General features: G+C 38.2%; 1 protein-coding gene and 1 pseudogene across 2 annotated transcripts in view; both read left to right on the top strand.

The window, feature by feature from the left end:
- The window catches only part of LOC127427110 (peptidyl-prolyl cis-trans isomerase FKBP10-like), a 31,321-nt gene extending 21,989 nt beyond the window's left edge, over positions 1 to 9,332 (top strand). For both annotated transcript variants that reach the window (XM_051674482.1, XM_051674483.1), the window contains 4 exons: positions 2,736 to 2,925; positions 3,178 to 3,320; positions 3,961 to 4,124; positions 8,637 to 9,332. In XM_051674482.1, coding sequence (XP_051530442.1) covers positions 2,736 to 2,925; positions 3,178 to 3,320; positions 3,961 to 4,124; positions 8,637 to 8,825 — 686 coding nt within the window. In that variant the 3' untranslated portion in view covers positions 8,826 to 9,332. The remainder of the gene's footprint in view (positions 1 to 2,735; positions 2,926 to 3,177; positions 3,321 to 3,960; positions 4,125 to 8,636) is intronic.
- Positions 9,333 to 14,508: 5,176 nt separating this feature from the next.
- On the top strand, positions 14,509 to 23,421 carry LOC127427222 (uncharacterized; annotated as a pseudogene).
- The last annotated feature ends 268 nt before the right edge of the window (positions 23,422 to 23,689 follow it).

Genomic DNA, 23,689 nt, shown 5'->3' with positions numbered 1-23,689 from the left:
GGATTACTTTTATGCTGCCTTTATGTGCTTTTGGAGCTTCAAAATTTTGGTACCCATTAAATTGCATTGTATACAAACAGAGCTGAAATATTCTTCTATAAATCTTCATTTGTGTTCTGCAGAGGAAAGGAAGCCATACACATCTGTGATGGCATGAGGAAGAGTAAATGTGAATGCATTTTCATTTTTGGGTGAACTATTCCTTTAATTACAGTTTGTAGTCAATTATGCTGAGTATTCAAGAATATTACTTTAAACAATTGGAGTAATTATTTGCACTCAGGTGATGCCTTTTTCCCGCAGCTTGGCATCAGTCGTGTGGAGATTGTATCAATGCTTTTGTGAAAGTCTCAGGAGATGAACACGTGGTGTTTATATAGTAACATGTTTCATTTTGTTGTTACTATGATTTTTCTACAAAATACTATGGTGATACAATGGTTACTGAAGTAAAAAACATGTTTGTAAGGGAACGCTGGGGTTAGGTTTAGGGGTAGAGGTTGTTAGGGTATCTGTGGGATGCTAAATAAACACAATAAACATGCTGCTGCGATGCCCCTATGCTGAATTTTTGTATTTAAATAGGGGAAATTAGGGGAATAGCAAATAGCATCTGCCATTATTTGCACTAGGGTTGGGGTGAAAATAATATTTGCACTAGAGTGTAAATAGCAACTACCTTTAGCATCTGCCTTAAACATTTCATTGGCAAGATAAATTACTAATATGAAGAAGTTACAATGAAGAACCACACTATACGGTCGCATACAGATGTGATAGTAGCACTCATGGCATGTCGTTGCATGTTCATGTTAAGTGCAATTTGAGGAAACGCACAAAAAAAAAGTTTGTAAAAGCGCTTGTGGAAAACTCTTAAAGGGGTCATGACATGCATTTTAATTATTTTAATATGTTCCTTCAGGTTAAATTATAATATTATAATATATTTTTTGGACAAAAGACAGTTAAATATTTGTAAAACATGATCATTTTCCACCCTCATTCTGACCCTCTGTCAGAAAGGCTCTGTTTTGGTGCTGCTTCTCCTTTAAGACTTGACAGTAAACGTACACTGTTATGATTGGCTCTCTGCTCTTGACTGACCTGCTCTCTCTTTGACATCTCACTGCTCACCACGACTGGGCTGGGGCTATGGAAGTGACAAGGTAATGTAGGCATGTATGTGGTGTTGTGGAGGCCGTCAGATGCAAATGTCTACCAGTAGGAAGTAGAGAACAAGTAGTTTTGGCTGCTTGGTTTCAACAAATTCTCTTTTTGCAGTGATATTTTTATAGTACAATGACCTCTTATATGTCAAAAGATAAAGGAAAATTTAGTTTCTCATGTCATGACCCCTTTAAAGGAATAATTCCCCCAAAAATTATAATTCTCTCACCATTTACTCTCCCTTATGCCATCTCAAATGCACGTGAATTTCTTCTGCAGGACACAAAGATTTTTTAAGGAGATATGTCTGTTTGTCCATACAATGCAACTCAGTAGGGTCCAAAATTTTCAAGGACATAAAAAATAGGGATGCACCAATGCGATACCTGGATCGGTATTGGCTCAGATGCTGATGTTTTTAGATGGATCGGGTATTGGTCCGACAAGCCTGATCCAAATCCGATACTGTGAGTCAGTCAGGGTCATTACTGTCAAGCACCAAAAATTACATAAAAAAAACATTAAAGTAGTCCATATGACTCATGCATTTTATTCAAAGCCACTTGAAGACATGCGATAGCTTTGAATCGCAAAAGACTACGTTTAATAAGTAAATATGTAGTCTGCATGTGCAGCGCATTAGTGAATGGCATGGCTATGACACACATACATAGCACGTGCAGCCTGGTGATGCTCTCGTGGCTATTTTCAGCTCTCAGAGTGGCGCGCAAAAAAAAAAAAATTGCGTTACACACAAAAGTTCGGTTCACTTCGCTTATAACATGCATTGAGAATGGCACAGGAGGAGCATTTCACCGGATATTGAATGAGAAGCCAAATAATCTACTGTGAACTAGCCCACATATAGGCACTTACAGGACTACCTGGAGTGTTCAGACCATCAAAATAAAAGGTCAAGGGTTTTAAAAGGTGCACAACTGAAATATATTGCTATTGTATTATAAAATTATAAAAGTCATAATAATAATAATAATAATAATATGAATTATAATTTATTATTATTATCATCGTTATTATTTGTTTACAAATTACAACAAAGTTGACTGGGTGCCAAAAAACAACAACATGTGAATGAAAAGTGGACTGATATCTTACAACTAGAGTGAACAAAAAAGAGATCTGAATCCTTTAAAGTCCAGATACAAGTTAAAAAAAAATTGTGCAAAGAAAACTTAGAACTTCTGTTACATAAAGTATTTGAAAATCGGACGAAAACACAAAGGTACAAATCTCTGTACTTGTCTTTCATGAGGGCATGACCTAAAATCCCATGAAGTATTGCAAATGATGTCATTGAATAAAAAATGATGGGAATATATAAAACTATTGATTTTAGGTTGTTGTTTATAAGTATAGAAACAATTTAACTAATTAATCGCACAGTTTTCTGTGATTAATCGCGATTAAATTATGGTACATGATACATTACAACAAACATTAATAAATTATAAATATACAGTATATGGACCGACTACTAGTTCACATAACATCTCTGTTTGCATATTAAAGTGTGATTATAGCTGGTGATTGTAACTGTTCTTGGTCAGGTAAGGAGATTCCAGGTTCAGCCGTGTTGGTCTTTGACATCCATGTGATTGACTTCCACAACCCTAAAGATCCCGTGCAGGTGGAAATCACTCAAAGATCTGAAGCGTGTAATGAGAGCAGTGAAGTCAATGACTTCATTCAGTACCACTATAACTGCTCAATGCTGGACGGCACGCTGCTCTTTACATCGTGAGTTCATTTTAATAAATCATTTCACTATGAAACACTGCGTCAGCCAACATTTAAAAAATATATATCTGACATTCAACTACGCACCTCTCTTTAAATCTTTAAATTTAATTTAGATTAAATTGTTTTATTATAAAAACAATTTTTATATATAAATGTTAATTAGTTTAATCAATGATGAACGGAAAGAGTTGCTTTCTGCTGATGTTTTTGTGGTTTGGCTCATCAGTTGTTTATGTCTGTGTACTGCAGGAGTGATTACGAGGCCCCACAGGACGTACTGCTTGGAGGAGGCAAAATAATCGACGGCCTGGATGAGGCTCTGAGGAACATGTGTGTTGGAGAGAGACGGACGGTCATAGTGCCGCCACACCTCGGACATGGAGAGAAAGGAGGTGTGTGTTAGTTTATATATGTATATGTGTGTAATACTTAAAAATATATCTGTAAAATTTGACGGTGTGATAGATAAAGGTCACAAAGTGTCTTTGCCTGTATTAAGAAAAGTATAAGAGTGCTCACGTACAGCAGGATCTCTGAGTTTCAGCCCAAAACGACATGAACTATAGTACAGGTTCACACAGTAATGGCTGTTTTGCATTGCACACCGAAGTAGCATGTATACGAAGCTACAGCGTTACTACAGCAGCAGACTTGCTAGCGTTTTCACACTGAAGCATAACAGTACACTGTACAGCTACAATACACTGAAAATAAAGTGAATTTTATGTTACTAACTATTGGGCTTAGTTGAAATGTGTACTTGCAGGAAATTTGTCTGGCTGTAGGCTGGGCTTCCCCTAATACCTTTGCCAGGTTTTATAACTTTTATGTTTCCTCTCTCTCTTCACATATTTATTTATTTTTTTTCAGAATTAAGAATAAATTGTATGTCTTATGTTTTCTCTACTAAATGGTTCTCTGAGCAGCAAAAGAATAAGAAACATTAATATAATGTACACCACCATATTAGTGAGAGATTTGAGTTACTTCTTTTCAGTGCATCTCTTTCCTTCCTCTTGTTTTCTTTCTCAGCTGGTGTTGTCCCAGGGAGCGCAGTGCTGCAGTTTGAACTGGAGTTGGTGTCCCTGCAGAAAGGGGTTCCTGAAGGGTACCTGTTTGTGTGGCTGAATGAAACTCCAGTTGAGCTCTTTGAAGCTCTGGACATCAACCAGGACAAACAGGTTCCATTAGAGGAGGTCAGTTTACAATATTTTATGATCCAAAGCTTTCACTTTCCCCTAACTGTACTGTGACATAATTAAAGTTAGTGGTGGTTCTTTTGTCCTCGTCTGAAATATAAAAAGACCTGCATGTTCCTAAAACACATCAAATATTCAAAATAATATTTACACCTTTTTAGCCTTTTAGAAAATGAAACAAAATTAATCAAAATATCGTTTAAGAAAGAAACAGAAAAATACACTAGTGGCAGTCCGTGAGGTAATTTTCCAGGGAGGCTGATATGTACATAAAAACTGATTTATCAAACCAATAAAAGATAGCATCTTTTTTGCTGATAATTATGCTCCTATACACATACAGTATAAGCTCTTTCTGATATCTTAAAATAGTCTTGATATTAAACAATACGTCACCAACCCACTTGTCAATATAGCCAGCAGAATAGATCAAATCAGTCATGCAGTGCCATCTAGTAACTGACCAGTTTATAAATTAATGGAGGGCCTCATCAACGCACCATGTGAACAGCAACTCCATCCTCCGCTCCTTCAATAAACAGAATATAATTCCTTCAGTCTTTCACTTTTGAGATCCTTCAATAATTTGGATTTCATTGATATTTGACTAAATGTCACTTTCTTCACACCTGACACCTTAACCACAACCAGGATTGATGACGCACTAACGTGATACTGAAAGCTGATTGGCTTGAAAGGTTACCTCAGATAATTATTGGTTATTAATGTGGAAGGAGGCAAATTTCATTTAGCCTTTTCAGGCCCATTTTTGGTTGAAGCAAATGACGTTGCATCATTTGAAAGTCTATTTTGATTGGTCAGTTAACTGAGCGAAGCCTTGATGCTGTCAGCCTCCTGGCTTTTTCTGCAATTATTAAAACTCGACTGGGCTACTGCATATGAAAGAAACAACTGTTAACTTTATCACTTTAGTTGTTAGGTTCATATTGAATTAATTTTTTAGGAGGTTCAGCCACCTTTGGACTGATGGACCGCCAATGTATATAATACTAAACATTACTACTGTTCACACGTCACATGACTGCCTGTTGGTACTCCGTGTGAATGTTGCCAATGGGTAAGAAAGGTCTCAAGTTCAAATCCCTGAGGAGCGTATCGCCTATGCCAGCATACGCCACTGCTCGAAGCAAATAGTTTAATTTAGTTCATGTTTAAGTTTTTAAGTTTCATTTTAGTTAATTTAATGATTTATTCAGTGTATACAGTAATAAACTCAGTAAAAAAAGAAACATCCCTTTTTCAGGACACTGTATTTTAAAGATAATTTTGTAAAAATCCAAATAACTTTACAGACCTTTATTGTAAAGGGTTTAAACAATGTTTTCCATGCTTGTTCAATGAACCATAAACAATTAATGAACATGCACCTGTGGAACGGTTGTTAAGACACTAACAGCTTACAGACGGTAGGCAATTAAGGTCACAGTTAGGACACTAAAGAGACCTTTCTACTGACTCTGAAAAACACCAAAAGAAAGATGCCCAGGGTCCCTGCTCATCTGCGTGAACGTGCCTTAGGCAAGCTGCATGGAGGCATGAGGACTGCAGATGTGGCCAGGGCAATAAATTGCAATGTCCATACTGTGAGACTCCTAAGACAGCGCTACAGGAAGACGGGAAGGACAGTTGATCATCCTCGCAGTGGCAGACCACGTGTAACAACACCTGCACAGAATTGATACATCCGAATATCACACCTGCGGGACAGGTACAGGATGGCAACAACAACTGCCCAAGTTACACCAGGAACACACAATCCCTCCATCAGTGCTTAGACCGTCCGCAATAGGCCGAGAGAGGCTGAACTGAGGGCTTGTAGGCCTGTTGTAAGGCAGGTCCTTACCATACATCACCGGCAACAACGTCGCCTATGGGCACAAACCCACCTTCGCTGGACCAGACAGGACTGGCAAAAAGTGCTCTTCACTGACGAGTCGCGGTTTTGTCTCACCAGGGTTGATGGTCGGACTTGTGTTTATTGTCGAAGGAATGAGCGTTACACCGAGGCCTGTACTCTGGAGAGGGATCGATTTGGAGGTGGAGGGTCCATCATGGTCTGGGGTGGTGTGTCACAGAATCATCGGACTGAGCTTGTTGTCATTGCAGGCAATCTCAGCGCTGTGCATTACAGGGAAAACATCATCCTCCCTCATGTGGTACCCTTCCTGCAGGATCATCCTGACATGACCTTCCAGCATGATAATGCCACCAGCCATACTGCTCGTTCTGTGTGTGATTTCCTGCAAGACAGGAATGTCAGTGTTCTGCCATGGCCAGCAAAGAGCCCGGATCTCAATCCCATTGAGCACGTCTGGGACCTGTTGGATCAGAGAGCTAGGGCCATTCCCCCGAGAAACGTCCAGGAACTTGCAAGTGCCTTGGTGGAAGAGTGGGGTAACATCTCACCGCAAGAACTGGCAAATCTGATGCAGTCCATGAGGAGGAGAAGCACCGCAGTACTTAATGCAGCTGGTGGCCACACCAGATAATGACTGTTACTTTTGACCCCTCCTTTGTTCAGGGCCACATTATGGGTCACATGTCTGTGAAACTTGTTCAGTTTATGTCTTAGTTGTTGAAATCTTTTTATGTTCATACAAATATTTACACGTTAAGTTTGCTGAAAATAAAAGCAGTTGAAAGTGACAGCTGAGTTTATAATATAATAGATTTGCATGTTGTGTCTGTTAAGCAGATAAAACACGTGAAAGATATAACAGTTTGGTCAAATATAACAGTTTGGCTAGGGAGGCACAGTGATCTGGTTGGGAGGGGGATCACGGTGGCCACGTCTCAATGTTTTATAGATGCTTTCAGAGGTTGCATTACAAATAATCATTATCCATCATTTTGATGTAATGGGAAGATTAAAGAACTAAAATCATTGACAACTAACAAGTGTGAGTTCGGAGAAACAGAAAAATTATATTCACTAATTTGTTAAAGAAATTCTATTTGAAAGTGAAAAGTTTAAATCATTGCATCTATAACAAACTTCACTGTTATTGTTCAATAAAAACAAATTTGTATCAGTCTGATTTACTCTCTGTTATGGACCAATTTTGAAAGCACTTTTGTGTTTTTTTTTGTCTCAAGTTGCCTTTATTTTTATTTTTTCTAAATTCTCTGCTAGGTTTTCTCATACAAAATAAATAAAGCTATTAGCACAGATTATTTATTTATATAGTGAACAAATATTTTATACCTACTATAACACATTATCTGTAGATAGAAGCTTTTCGTTAACAAAATATTCTGGCTTTTCCCGGATTCCAAGAAGATTTTTTTCTATCTGGCCCACTTGTTGATGACGTTGAACTGCCCTGCACTAAACATAAAGAATAAAGAACACTTATTATCGGTTGTTGCTGGAGGCCCATTCACACCGTGGGTGGCATGTCGCTAGACTTTGCAATCTGTGTCGCTGTTGGGCGTTCCTACTGCTGCCGCCGCTCTAACGTTATTGCTGGACTGCACAACTGGCCATAGTAGTAGTGTTTGAAATGCTGTTTACAGATGATACTGCCGATAAAACTAAGATATCTTACTAATTTCACAAGCAATCAGTTCTTTTGCCTCTAAAAATGCACATTCTGCAGGGGAGAGCATTTGACATAACCTGCAGCAGTGCTTAATGCATCATATCATTAAACAAGAGGAACGTTATATCAGTATATGAATCAAACTCACTCAGTATGCCAAAATGGTTTTCCACGCATTATTTTATTAGGCCATAACTATGTATGTGGTTTAAGACGAATGATATAGAACAGTGAAATCACTCACAGAAACTTTTAACTTCTCCTCCGTCTTGCCTGTACTCGAGTCGACTCCAGTATCTCACACTCACCCTGCCTGGAGATGGATGACGTTAGCTCCTCTGTCAATCACTCTCATTGGTAGTCGCTTGCGAATGTCGCTCATCATTTGCATAAAGTTGAAATTTTCTCAACTTGTCTTGTCGCTCCCCACGGCGATCTCTGTTGCCAATAGTCGCGACAGCTTGTGTCGGCGGAAGTCGCAGTGCTCTCATTGAAAATGAATGGAATGGCGTCGCTGTCTTGTGCGATTTCGCTGGCGGTGTGAATGGGGCTTAAGGCTCCAGTGGTTTAATCTGTGTCTTCTGAAGATATCTGATTAGTTTTGGGTGAGAAACAGACCAAAATGTAACTCCTTTTTCATTATAAATCTTCACACTGCAGTCTCTAGGCACAATCATGATTTCAAGCTTGATTACACTTCCGAGCGCTCTGCTCATGTTCATGATCATGTCTGGAGACTGCAATGTGCAGGAGGAGTTCCATTTCTTACATTACTGATTAAGAAAATCGTTGTTTGAGTAATTGTATCTATTTGGGCTATCATGTTCTTCTTGGCACTTGAGACATTTTAGCCTTTGTACTTGTATCCTTATTTTAATAAGTATTACACTCTATAGAAAGCAGTGATTTTGTTTTAACCTTACTGCCCTTCCCTGTCTCTCCTTAGTTTTCACAGTTTATCAAACAGCAGGTAGCAGAGGGGAAAGGTCGTCTTAAACCAGCTCAAGATCCAGACAGTGTCATCAGAGATATGTTCAGGAACCAGGACAGGAACACTGATGGCCTGATCACTCTAGATGAACTCAAACTGAAAGTGGATGAAGATGCAGAGAGAACACGGCATGAAGAACTGTAAATCATGCACACAAAATGTATGTGAATGCATTCAGACAGACTCATAACCATGAGGCTGAGAACAAATGTGGTTTACAGTATTAAAATGTGTACATTAGAGGTTGGTCAATATTGAATTTTGCCAAGGTGTTGAAAGAATGCTGATTACTGATTAACTGGCCGATAGTTGTTGAAATTGATATACTGTATATATCATGTTAAAAACGTCTTATTTTTTTCCTGTGATGGGTGGCAAAGACATGGAGGCTTCAAGTTCAAATTGAATGAAATCTCAGGTGCAGTTTGTAAAATTGAGACGGGTGGTTAGTTTGGAAATGCACTACCAGGATATTGTTTCCATTAAAACACAATAAATCCAGTTCTCTCAATTCCAATGTGGTTTACTTTTCTCTTAACCCTTGAATGGTCTTAACGATCAAGTCCCTACTTTGATCCTGCCTGGTCAAATTGACCTTTTTTTATATATCTTCAATTTCAAAAGCTTGCAATAAAGGCTCTGTTTGCTCTATCTCCTCTACTTTTGGTGTTAAATCATTCCTCTAGGTGGCAGCAAACACAATATTTTTTTTTTTCTCTTATCACCTTTTATCACAATGTAGAGATCTGAAAGGCAGGGGATGCCCCACACAGCTTCAGAAGTCTTGTAATAACAAAGCTTCAAAAGCTTATAATAAAGGCTCTGTTTGCTCCATCTCCCTACTTTTAATCTTAGATCATTCCACTAGATGGCAATTAAACACTAGAAAAAATATTTTGAATGTCAGGGGGCACCCCAACCTGTTTTGTGACTCCTCTGAGTCCAGACTTTGGTGACGCAAGCGAGTGCAGACTGATGGGGCGCTAGTCAGCAAGTGCATGGGTGCATGAGTTATAAAAGTGTGCATTTGGGAAAGACTTCAATTAGATGACGCATTTTTGTACTTTGTGTTTTTCATATACATGTAGTTTTATAAATTAATATTTGATAAGTCATGAAATTGATAGATAGGTAAAGGAACACACTTTAAACTAACTTTTGGATATATATATATATATATTTATAACATAATTCCAAGCAACACTGACAATTAAGCATTAGACATTTTAATCAAGAACCTCTGAAAAACAAAGTGCACATTTAACAACAACAACAAAACCCTATCTTTTAAAATATTTAGAGAACAAATAAACATGATTCGGACACCTGGATGGTTAAATGCAGATGCTTAGAACACAGTCAAATGTATAGTAAGAACACACCGCCATATATTGCAAAAATCATTATAAAATACACACAGCCATACTTCTGCAGGTATATACACTCAGTGACCACTTTATTACCTGTACACCTACTTATTAATGTGATTATCTAATCAGCCAATTATGTGATCTCCTGGAATTTTCACACACAACAGTCTCTAGAGTTTACTCAGAATGTCCCAAAAACAAAAAACCTTCAGTGAGCGGCAGTTCTGCGGACGGAAACGCCTTGTTGATGAGAGAGGTCAATGGAGAATGGGCAGACTGGTTCGACCTGACAGAAAGACGGTAACTCAGATAACCACTCTTTACAATTGTAGTGAGCAGAATAGCATCTCAGAATGCACAACACATCAAAGCTTGAGACAGACAGCAGAACCTTGGGCTACAACAGCAGAAGACCACGTCGGGTTCCACTTCTATCAGTAAAGAACACATGCTCACTAAAACTGGACCGTTAAAGACTGGGAAAACATAGCCTGGTCTGATACATCTCGATTTCTGTTGAGGTACACTGATGGTATAGTAGACTTTTATATCAACATGAACTAACATAGAAAGCCTGGACTTTGTGTGACCCAGGAGAGGGCATATGAGGTTACTAAATGTGCTGATGTTACATAAAACACTCTGTGACCTCAGGGACAATGATAAAATGATACAAGAAAACTCTGGGAAGCACAGCAAAAGCTCAGATTGTATACTTTCATGATAAATTAATTTAAAATGTTATTTTTTTAAATGGACTAAAAGCCAGGTTCCCACCATTAAAAAGAGGTCAGAGGCTCAGTGAAAGAATGGTGGGAAACAGAATCCACTGGATACAAAAAATATTAAGAGGGCGTAGACATGAGTTAATGCTAGATAGCAAACTGTATAAGAACAGAGGGTTTGACCAAAACAGTCAGATCTCAGCTGACATCTCGGGTTTGTTGATTTGCTCAATAAACTCTAACCTTTGACACCTGGAACTCCTGACTTCGAGAGTTTTCTTACAGAGAGTGGAGAAAAGTCTTCCCCACGCTCCACAACAATGGTAGGTTGTGGTCTTCTGCTGTTGTAACCCATCTGCCTCAAGGTTTGACATGTTGTGCATTCTGAGATGCTATTCTGCTCACTACAGTTGTACAGAGGGTTTAACTGAGTTACCGTAGCCTCTCTGTCAGCTCGAACCAGTCTGGCCATTCTCCATTGATCTCTCTCATCAACAAGGCATTTCCGTCCACAGAACTGCCACTCACTGGATGTTTTTTTTTTTTTTTTTTTTTTATTATTATTATTTATTTGTTTGTTTTTGGCAGCATTCTGAGTAAACTCTAGAGACTGCTGTGCGTGAAATTCCCAGGAGATCAGCAGTTACAGAAATACTCAAACCAGCACATCTGGCACCAAAAATCATGCCACGGTCGAAATCACTGAGATCACATTTTTTGCCATTCTGGTGGTTGATGTGAACATTAATTGAAGCTCCTGACCTGTATCTGCATGATTTTATGCATTGCACTGCTGCCACACGATTGGCTGATTAGATAATCGCATGAATAAGTAGGTGTAAAGGTGTACCTAATAAAGTGGTCACTGAGTGTATATCACTGTTAGACCGAACGTTGCTATATAAATAAATATAAGCAATCTTACAAGCTACAGCTATGTGCAGGAAAGTTTTCTCTCCTTTCTTGATTTTGAGATATTAAATCTGTTTTTGAGACTCACAATTATTTTAAAATCCTCTTTAAAACAACAATAACAAAGGTTTAGTGTTAGGTTACAACTTTTATGAATGTAAAACTTCCCCAGGAAAAACTGTTCAATAAAAACTGAATAGTAGTAATTTCATATCTCTGGAAAACCATGATTTTTGCTCCAGCACAGAAACTCTAGTCCGCTGTGATTGGTCATGAGGATCAGTAGTAAGGACTGTTGGGTAATGGTACACTGTGGAGCTTGCACTGATGCTCACCCCTCTGAGCGCTAAAATGTCAAATGGGACACCCTACGGTCTCATGCACTTCGCAGAAATGCGCAAATGAAGGTCGTGAGACAGCAAGTCCACATCAAGTGTGCCATTTGGGACAGGGCCATCCAGTATTTTTTGGAAAGTCCCACCCTTCCCCCATAGAGTTTGTGGCTATTTGGGGCTTACAGAAGTAGTGATTAGAGCACACGCAAACTTGTTTATTTTTTTATTCACAATTTCACATGATTATTTGAACAAAATAGTCCAATAACTAAAAACTTTCATTTGAAACAAATAAAAATACAGTATAAAATAACAGTAAAATAATTTGTGAACATTAATATCAATAAAAAAAAAAACTTTGTGTGAAAAAAATGAGTGTGTGTGTGTGTATTTATATTACCATTTTGAACTTTTCTACCATTTTACATCTTTCTCATATGTTTTTTTATATCCACGTCAAACTGACCCGGAGGTACAAAGTAGGGACTTTTTTGCAGCTCTGTTTATAAATATTGAAACAAATTATATTGCTAGGTTCAGATCATCTCTGTGGAGGATGTCTTGAAGTTTCAGGCAGAAAACTTAGTTAAGTTCATTTAAAACAGTGGTAAAAGTTCAAACAGGTCAAATTGACCCATCCAAGGGTTAAGCAAGCAGCATGTTAACATTCTATTAAGTTGATGTAATCAGTAGTTGTGGAAGCTATTAGGAGTCATTAAAAGGTATTGAGGTAGAAATTGTTGGGAGCATGGCTTAGAGGTCATTGATGTCTACATTAATGGGATAGTTCACCCAAAAATTAAAATTTTCTCATCATTTACTCACCCTCATGCCATCCCAGATGTGTATAACTGTCTTTCTTCTGCAGAACACAAAAAAAGATTTTTAGAGGAATATTTCAGCTCTGTAGGTCTGTACAATGCAAGTCAAGGGCTACCAAAATTTAGAAGCTCCAAAAAGCACATGAAGGCAGCATAAAAGTAATCCCTGAAACTCCAGTAGATTAATCTATACCTTCAGAAGCGATATGATAGGTGTGGGTGAGAAACAGATCAATATTTAACCCTTGTGCAGTCTTTGTTTTAGAATCACACTTGTACTCTTCATGTGTGTGTGTGCGCGTGCATTTGGGGTAGATTGCTGCCAAAAAATTACATGACTTGACAAGTATATCCAGTAAATGACTGCAGAGATTCACTAACTCATCCCTGGTTGTAAAATGAGGAAATGTGTTTTGCATTTTTTTTATTTTTTATTTTTAATTTGACCAATTTAAAAACATTTGCTCTGTGTTATAGTCTTGCCAGTTCATTTGTGTGCGTGCGTGTGTGTGTGTGTGTGCGTGTGTGTGTGTGTGTGTGTGTGTGTGTGTGTGTGTGTGTGTGTGTGTGTGAGAGAGAGAGAGAGAGAGAGACAGAGAGAGCGGGTGTGTATCATTTGCACTCTTGATGTTTATAGTCTTACCCCTTTATTTCTGTGTGTTTCTGCATTGTGGCAGATTTATAGATTGTAGTTGACCAATAATAATAATAAAAAAAATACTCTGTATTTTTTCAGTCTCTGTACTATAATAGGGCCTAAATCCTGACTGAAATTCTTCACAGAATCCATTTCTCTGTAAAAAAAAAAAAAAAAAAAAAACTTTTCTAGAATTTTAGACATAAATTGGAGATTTGGGGTTGGTCTATAATTAGCCAACTCTCCAGGATCTAGCTGTGGTTTCTTGATAAGTGGTTTAATAACTGCCAGCTTGAAGTTTCTGGGTACTTGTCCAAAATATTGTGAGGAGTTAATAATATTGAGAAGTTCTTTCAGTAGCATGGTTGGTATAGGATCTAGCATACATGTTGTTGGTTTTGATGCTTTTACAAGTTTTGTTAGCTCTTCATGACTGTAATATTGCAGCAGACGTAGATGGTAGAGGATCCATTTGCAAGAGAGATTTATTACAAATCAGGAGAACCAAGCAGGAAATTTCAATAGGCAAAATGGTAACAAAGTTCAAAGGAGCATGAGGAGATCATTTAGCTAACATAAGTGCAAAATACAAAAGTCTACAGCCATAGTAACACTGGTCATAAACAGAGCAGAAGCTCAGGAACAGTAAATCCATGAACAGAACACACACACACACATATGCAGAGAGGTAACAAAGGTAATACTTCATAAAGATGGACTAAAAAATGGTGCTATAAATAGGCCTAAGAGATGAGAAGTGGAAGAGGCTATTGTCCTAAAATTCAGGTGATAATTCCTTCTGGTGAGTGTGAGAAAGAACTGCAGGCACAGACGTTATATAATCCACCCTTCTAGGAACACCTCCTGGCGAAACTCTTCTAGGTCTACCCCTAGGTCTGGGAGCAGCACATTGGGGATGGTTTCTATGAAAGTCCTGAATTAGAGTGAGGAGTTAATAATATTAAGAAGAGGTTCTGAGATTACAGGAAACACCTCTTTTATGTGTATTGGGCAATCATCCAAATGGATGAGGAGTGAAGATACCTGGAATGCAGCCCATGTTCACCTTCCAATAGACGCAGATGTGCTCATCCAGATTACCAGCCTGGTCAGTTGGTTTGGTTGTCCACCAGAGACCTGTGCCTCAGACTACCATGCATTAAATTGTCCCCCAGGTACATGGCCCTTTTAAGATTCTCCAAAGTATAAATGTTGTTATGTATCACCTTGAGTTGCCCACTAATTATAGAATCTCTCCTTCATTCCATATCTCACTGTTAAAACCGGCTCACCCCTCCACATCTCCCGAGCAAACTTGTCCCATTTGCTCCTCCTCCTCTCGAAATTGACGGGAGCCCTGCTTATCTTTTCAAAGAGATCCTGAACTCCAGAAGGCGAGGACTTATGCTCTACTTGGTTGACTGGGAAGGATATTGACCAGAGGAGAGATCATGGGTTGCGGCTTATGACATATTAGACCTGACTAACCTTAGGGCATGTCCCAAGAAACTTTAATATGGCAGTTATCAAACTGTTTATTAAGAAGCCACAGCTTGATCCTGGAGAACTGGCTAATTATAGACCGATTTCAAATCTCCCATTTATGTCAGAAATACTAGAAAAGGTAGTGTCCTCCCAACTATGTTCATTTCTACAGAGAAATGGTATATATGAACAATTTCAGTCAGGATTTAGGCACCATTACAGTACAGAGACTGCATTTATCAGAGTTACAAATGACTTGCTCTTATCATCTGATTGCAACTGCATTTATTTTCTAGTGCTTTTAGATCTTAAGAGCTGCTTTCGACACCATAAATCATGACATTCTCTTGGATAGGCTTGAGAATTATGTTGGCATTTGTGGACTAGCATGGTTTAGCATGGTTTAGGTCCTACTAATAAAAAATAGACTTTATTTAAAAAAACAACCACCCCCAAAACCTCAAGGGGTGGGGACCCCCAAAAGACTGGAATCAATTTGAGCACTGCACACATCTGAACTCTAGTGGAGGTCAATGGAAGAAAAGAAGCCATTAGATACTATTTTGGATACGGCCAGTACAGCGAGCCGTGTACACTCTTCAGTGCCGGCAGTAGAGCTGTACAGCAGGACGAATGGGTGACGACTTGGTGGCAAAGCGGCACCACTCTCCCATTCCTGTAAAGGCCCAGGTCAAAGAAGCAGACAGACTGGCTTAACCAACCATCTGCTAGCTGCCTTGAGACGTCACACAGGTCATATGAACAACAATACATAGAACAAACAACAAAACTGCTGCACTTTGATATCATATAGAGACTGTGTCAGTTTCCTGAATTACTAAACACATAACCTTTAAGTCATTTAGAAAAAAAAATTATTAATATCAAACTGGAAAATTAAAAAAACAATTAAGATAAACAGCTAATTTTGGGAATTTTGATTGGCATGCCTGTAGTCCTGACCTGTTTCCATTTGAGAATGTGTGGCGCATTGATGCGCACAGTACGGTAACATACAACTGTGCAGCTGAAGACCTGCATAATGGATGAATGGGGGGAAATTCCACTTGCTAAACTTCACAAACTTGTGTCTTCAGTGCCTGAACTTAAACTTCAAAACATGAAATTTCAGAAGAAAAAATCAAAAGGAAAACATTTCAAAGGGCCCTACTTGAAAAAAACGTAAAAAGGGTTAGTTCACCCTAAAATGAAAATTATCTCGTCATATACTCAATGTCATGCCATCCCAGATTTATATGAATTTTTTTCATCTGCTGCACACAAATGACAATTTTTTGAAGAATATCTCAGCTCTGTAGGTCCATACAATGCAAGTGAATGGGTGCCAACATTTTGAAGCTCCAAAATCCATATAATGGCAACTTAAAAGTACGCCAGATGACTCTGTTGGTTAAATCCATTTCTTCTGAAGTTATATGACAGGTGTGGGTGAGGAACAGATCAATATTTATGTCCTTTTTTCTTCACTTTCACATTCTCCATCTGTTTTTGGTGATTCACATTCTTCGTGCATATTGTCCCCTACTGGGCAGGGAGGAGAAGTTATGATAAAAAAATTACTTAAATATTTATCTGTTTCTCACCAACAGCTACAGTATCATATTGCTTTAGAAGTTATAGATTTAGCCACTGCAGTCATGTGGATTACTTTTATGCTGCCTTTATGTGGATTTTGGAGCTTCAAAATTTTGGCACCCATGGACAAAAAGAGCTAAATATTCTAGAAAATCTGCAATTGTTTTCTGCAGAAGAAAGAAAGACATACACATCTGGGATGCCAGGAGGGTGAGTAAATCATGAGAGAATTTTCATTTTTGGATGAACTATCCCTTTAAAGCAATGTTTACTTAATTGAAAAACACTTGAAGAAAACATACAGTTGTTTAAATGTTTTTATTTACATTGATATTTAGTTTATAAATAGGCTAAAAAAAAAAAGTCTGTTCAATAGCATATTATCCATTTGTGCTGTGGCATTGAAATTGGTATCAAGAATCGTGACATTTTTACTGGTATCGGTGACAACTACTGAAATTAGGATATTGTGACAACCAGTGGTGGCTCGTCAGAGGAGGCAAGGGAGGCTGAGCCTGCTCAAAAATGCATTTAAAATGAATGAAACACTAAAAGTGATCAAATTATCAGTTGTTTTAATCAATTTATCTTCTAACGTGCAATGAAAAAATATGTTCTTTTTTATTTTTCTCTCATGCACAGGCTGACGGCATAAAGCCTCCTGTCATCATAAACTGACCAATCAAAATGGCTATTCAGGTCACACAACGTCATCTACTTCCATCAAAAATGCACCCAAAAAAGTTAAAATGGAGACAAAATTAAATTAGCCTCCTTCAGTCATCATAACCAATTGTTATTAGAGGTAACTATTCAAGCCAATCAGCATTCAGTATCTTGTTAATGTGTCATCAAGCCTGATTGTAGTTAACGCAAAGGGTGAAGAGAAACTTTCAAAATTTGCAGAAATATCGATTATATAAATTTAACTAAATAAAGCAGTGGAGGATGGAGTTCCTCTAAACATACTTTATTAAGTACTGTAAATGTTACTGTATATGGAATGGGGCCCTCCATTCATTTATAAATGTTTGCATTAATCATCTATAGATGGCACTGCATGATTTATTCTGCTTGTTTTATGTATTGACAAGTGTTGGGTTGGTGATCGGAAAGATTATAACACATAGTTATCAAGATTATTTTAAGATTTTCACAGAACTGTTTATGTAAACTGCACACTTTCACAAAAAGGTTACCATTTAGGTATATCTGAATGCATGGGCAATATACAGTCTTTCATACATTCAGAACTCTATACATTCAGAACAATGAGGGGAATGCAGTCCACAGAGTGAATTTTCATTCAAACTGGCTACATTTGTTACCTTTTCTCCACTAAACAGCCTACGAAAGTTCTGCGATTCTGCACATAAATGCATGGGTTCTTTTGCATCTGTGGTCGCGCGATGTTTACTATTGTGAGTGGCCAGAACACATGCACCCAACAGACCACACACACTCAATTCACGGTTTTCTTTGCTCACAATACCATCCACAAGTACATACATTAAGTCATGCTGTATTTGTCATTTAATGCACAAATTAATGCTGAGTTATTTGTATTGGTATTCTTCGAAAATGTCTGTTCTGCAGTCTTGACATACACACGTGCAAAGCTGGGGGCGTGGTTAAGCGTGGTTGAAAGCAAATGCCTTTCTTCTTTTTCTTTTTTTTTAAGATAAAAAAGATGTTTTCAGAATGTTTAGTTTCGACCAAGATTACGGTGATATAATCTATATTATACCTTTATATTACACACCACCATTCAAAGGTTTTAGAACACTAAGCCTTTTTTGTTTAAAAAAAAAAAAAAAAAAAAGATGCTTCTCTTCACCCTGGATGCATTAAATTGATCAAAAATACTAGCAAAAACATTAGAAATATTGCAATTTATTATTACTGTTTGAAATAAGACTTTTATGTTTTTATTAATAAAGTTCAATTTTTACCCATGATGGCAAAGCCCCATTTTCAGCTGCCATTACTCCAGTCTACTTAGAAAATAATGTGTCACATAATCTTAGTTATGTTAACTTAGTACTAACATAACATTTCTTTTTGTTAGAATGGTTAAAATGGTTGTGCTATTAAATGAAGTGAGGAAATCGCAATGTAGTGTCTTTTTCCGGCTGAGTACACTATACTTGCAAGTCAAATTTCGGTTTTAAAAATAACCAAAAAGAAACATATTTCTTCTTAAATTCATCAGTCGATTGATATTTTGAGAGATGAAAGCTATTCCATGCCATTCTGTTCTGAATGAATAAACAAACTTGATCTAACCAGGACAGAGAGAGAAGTGGACAATCCAGATGCACAACAGCAAGAAGACAAGAACATCAGAGTCTCTAATATGAGAAACAGATCCTCACACGTCCTAAACTAGCAGCTTTATTGAACAGTATATGCCGAACACTTGCATTACTGCAAGTAGAGGATTTTTGGATGAACAGAAAGTTTATAGAAACAGAAAGAATACAGCATTTATTTTTAAAGAAATAGTAAATTGTAACATAAATGTCTTTACTGTAATTTTTCAATTATTTTCAATCAATTAAATGTATCTTCGGTGAAGATTTAATTGATTCAGAATCTCCCAGTGAATCATGTCCATTTCCACCATTGACTGTTCTAATATGGAGCCAGAAAGATCTCAAAAAGAATATATTTACAAAATACAATTCATAAATGCACAGCACAATTCACATTCACAAAATACAATTCATATATTCAAAATACAATTAATAAATATACAAGTGAGGGCACAAATATTTTCCCAAATACTTCTCACTTAAATAAAAAAACAAATTTTTTACAAATAAGTATCTGTCAAATTCTTGAATTAATTTGCATCAAAACATTTGTGAATGTTGATACATTTATTTATCGATCATTGAATCTGCATTTGCAAATCGTCACGTGTGTGGATCGCTTTGGATTTGTGTGTGTCTTTTTTGAGACTTTCCTGCCAGGTTTCAATTCACAAATTGCAAATCTGACTTTTTAGGAAGTCTTCTTTAGCCAATAACACTGAGCTTTTAATCCACCAATCATAACACACCTTGCTGAACTCTGGTGGACATCGGGTGCATTCGATCTTGGTTTAGCGTTTCTCGTTACCATAGTTACTCATTCATTCCTATGAGAACAACGGGGAGAAATACCCGATAAATTTGGCTATTTTAACAATGAAAAACATGACAAAAAGCTTTTGTGTAGTTTTTTGCACTTCAGACAAAGCCAAAAAACCTGGAACTGATTTTTTATCGCCTTTCAACCATACAGAAGCCTATTTGTAATGTAAAATATTGACTATTCCATTTTTTTTTTTTTTACAATATTTATAGAGAGTTCAGCCAGGCGTGTTATGATTGGTGGATTAAAATTCTCAATGTGACTGGCTAAAGAGGACTTCCTAAAAAAATGCAATTTGTGAATCGAAACTTGACAGGAAAGTCTCAAAAAAGACACACACAAATCCAAAGCGATCCACACACACACATGTGATGATTTGCAAATGCAAGTTCAACGATCCATAAATAAATGTAACAACATTCACAAATGTTTTGATGCAGATTAATTCAAGACCTTGACAGATACTTATCTGTAAAAACGTTTTGAATTTATTTAAGTGAGAAGTATTTGTGTGGGCAACTGGGGAAATATTTAAACATAAACCACATTTATAGCATAATACCATTGTAATTACCAGTTTGTAACCTTAAAACATTTCCTCGTGAACCACCCAAAACCTGCCCACACACACACACACACACACACACATACATACAGTCTTTTCACTCATTCTGTCTTGCACTGTCAATCTGTGATTTGTTTTACATTTAATTTGGAACTGGTAAAGAGTTTTGTTTGAGGTTCAGTTTTCAGAGTTGCAGCAAGAGTTACTTTTCTCATATCCAGTGCATTGAAGAGGACTATGTGGTTAAAGTTAAATAAAAAAAGGGGCACTCTTAAATCTGAAATATATGTTTTGTTTAACTCTTAAATCAGTGAGGAAATTCAGTTGGTCTTATTGGACATTGGGAAGTCCAGTTATATGACACATATTACACAAATACCTGTTTTCCCCATTCTCCATTTATCCCTTAATATAAATACTTAAACTAAAATAAAAACTAAATGTACTGAAAAACTAACAATAAACTAAATCTAACAGAGAACTGACAAACAAAACTAAAACTAAATCTAATTGAAGTAAAAATTGAAAATGAAATAGAAATAAAAACTCAATTAAAAATTTAAAACTATTATAACCTTGCAAGGAATAGTGGCCATTTTGAGCAAAAAACAATAATCCGTCACACACAACCCTGTAACATTTTTTACTGTACACCTGTGATCGGGTTGGGTTATTTACTACATTTATGAATATTGTAAAAAAAAATTTTAAAAAATGGAATAGTCAATATTTTACATTACAAATTCTACACATTTACTTGCATGCAAGTAGCCTAGTGATGGGAGAGTTGTGATGGGGTTGAGATGAGAGTGACAATGTTGGGTGATGGGAACACAATTAATAATTAATGTATTGTTTGGTGAGCACAGCCTGACATTATAAGAGCTAACACAAAAGGTTTGGGTTTTAGTTAAAAATCTGGGGCCTCATTTATAAAGACATTCGTAAAATGATCTTACACCAATCTCCTGAATGTTCCAACAAACGATTTATAAAATGACCATACGCACGATAAAACTTTCCTAAATACGTTCCACTTTATAAATTGCAATTCACCTTAAAAACATGCACACGTGAATGAGCACATGGACTCCGCCTACAGAACGCCCACAAATCTCCTAGTATGGTGAGACAGAATACAATAAAAGTGCATGTGCAAGTTAATAATTTGTTCATTCATTCATTCACATAGAATGTTATTGTGTGGTTGGCAAGAATTTAAAGGACTGTTCTTGGTTCAATACAAGTTAGGCTCAACCGACAACATTTGTGGCATAAAATTGATTACCAAAAAAATGTATTTCATTTCATTCATTTTCTTTAAAAACAGTTAAAATCAAGGTGACAGTGAGGCACTACAATGGAAGTGAATGGGGCCAATTTGTTTTACATTTAAACACTTGTTTAGACTTAAGGGATCGGAGATCAGAAGAGGCTCACAACGGGAGAGCTGCTGCTGTTCTCAGGTCACGAGGAAGACGATGTGCCCCATATGCACAGAGTGGCACTGATGTTGTCCAAGACAGCCCAGAGAGTGCTCATCAGATGGGAGGCACATGGCCCATGGATCCTTACAGTCTGTTTCCAAATCAAGAAGTGGAGGCTCAATATGGATGTCACACAGTTCTACGCCCACACTAACGACAGCGACGAGAAGGACAAAGAGGAGTTCTACAGTAGATTGCTGACCATCATTCAGAGCTGCCCTGGACAGAACATTGTTGTTGTTATGGGCGACTTCAATGCCAAGAACAAAATTGACCATGTGTACATCGGGAAGAAGTTCAGGAGATCTCTTCAAGATGTGCGCGTCAAATGAGGAGCTGACGCTGCCTCGGATCATCACCTCCTGGTTGCCCAGTTGAAGCTCAAGCTGAGGAGGAACTGGACAGGGGAAACCTGTCAATGCCAGCGATATAAAACCATGTTCCTGAAAGAGACAACCAAGTGGGAAGAATTCAAGGTCATGCTCTTCAACAAGTTCCAGACCCTGCAAGAGTCAGAGGAAGGGACGATCGACAAGGAGTGGCAGGGTCTGAAGGAGGCTATAACTTCCACATGCCAGGAAGATCTAGGCCCCAAGAAGTACAGCCATAAGGAGTGGATCTCAGAAGATACCTTAAAGAAGATAGAGGAGAGGAACAGGAAGAAGGCGGCAGTCAACAACAGGCGCACATGAGCTGGAAAAGTCAAGGCCCAGGAGGAGTATGCGGAAGCAAACAGGAGTGTCAAGAGAAACATCAGGACAGATGAGAAACTACGTGGAGATACTGGTAACAGAAGCAGAGAAAGCAGCGCACCATGGGAATATGCGGGACCTGTACACCATCATCAAGAAGCTCTCCGGAAAGTACAGCAAGCCAGAGAACTGACTGGATTATGAAGACGTCCACAGCTAAAAAGCAAAATGGCATCCAGTGGACCCTTTGGACACAGCTGGATGACCTCGACTTCGCTGATGGCCTGGCCCTTCTCTCCCACACCCAGCAACAGATGCAGGAAAAGACTTGCACCATTGTGAAAAACTCAGCATGCCTGGGCCTCAACATCCACAAAGGGAAGAGTAAGGTCCTAAAGGGCAACACAGCCGATGCAACCCCCATCAAGCTGGAAGGTGAAGCCCTAGAAGAGGTGGAGAGCTTCACCTACCTTGGCACAGATGCTGATGTAAAAGTCTGGGTAGGCAAAGCGAGGTCAACTTTCCATCAGTTGAAGAATGTCTGGGGCTCCATGAACTTGACCACCAACATCAAGTTAAGGATTTTTAACACCATCGTGAAGCCTGTGCTACTCTATGGATCCGAGACCTGGAGAACCACTGTAAAAACCATGAAGAGAATCCAGACGTTCATCAACACCTGCCTCAGAAAGATCCTTCGGACCCGCTGGCCTGACACCATCAGTAACCAAATTCTGTGGCAGCGAATGGGACACCAGCATGATGAAGAGATGAAGAGATCCTCCAAAGGCACTGGGGATGGATTGGCCACACCTTCGCAGATACGCATCCAAAATAGCAAGGCAAGCTCCCACCTGGAACCCACAGGGGAAAAGAAAAACAGGCTGGCCAAGGAACACCTGGCGCCGTGATCTGGAGGAGGACACCAAAAAAAGGGACTCACCTGGGGACAGCTGGAGCGACTGGCCCTGGATTGAGATGCCTGGAGAACTTTCATAAGCGGCCTATGCCCCGCTAGGTACAAGAGTGTCTGATGTTGAAAAACGAATCGATTTTCTGGAATCTTCGGAGAGGGAATTAACCGCTAATCCGCCCGTGACCAAAACTGATTTGGAACATCTCCTTGAAAAGCTTGAAGATCTTGAAAATAGAAGCCGCAGGAATTACGTTCGAATTGTTGGAATTCCTGAGCATGAGTAGGGCAGAGATATGGTGAAATTCCTGGACGAGCTCTTCCCGAATCTG

This window comes from Myxocyprinus asiaticus, chromosome 36 (genome assembly GCF_019703515.2).
Source record: "Myxocyprinus asiaticus isolate MX2 ecotype Aquarium Trade chromosome 36, UBuf_Myxa_2, whole genome shotgun sequence".
NCBI lineage: Eukaryota > Metazoa > Chordata > Actinopteri > Cypriniformes > Catostomidae > Myxocyprinus > Myxocyprinus asiaticus.
This window is presented reverse-complemented; position numbering and strand designations above follow the sequence as displayed.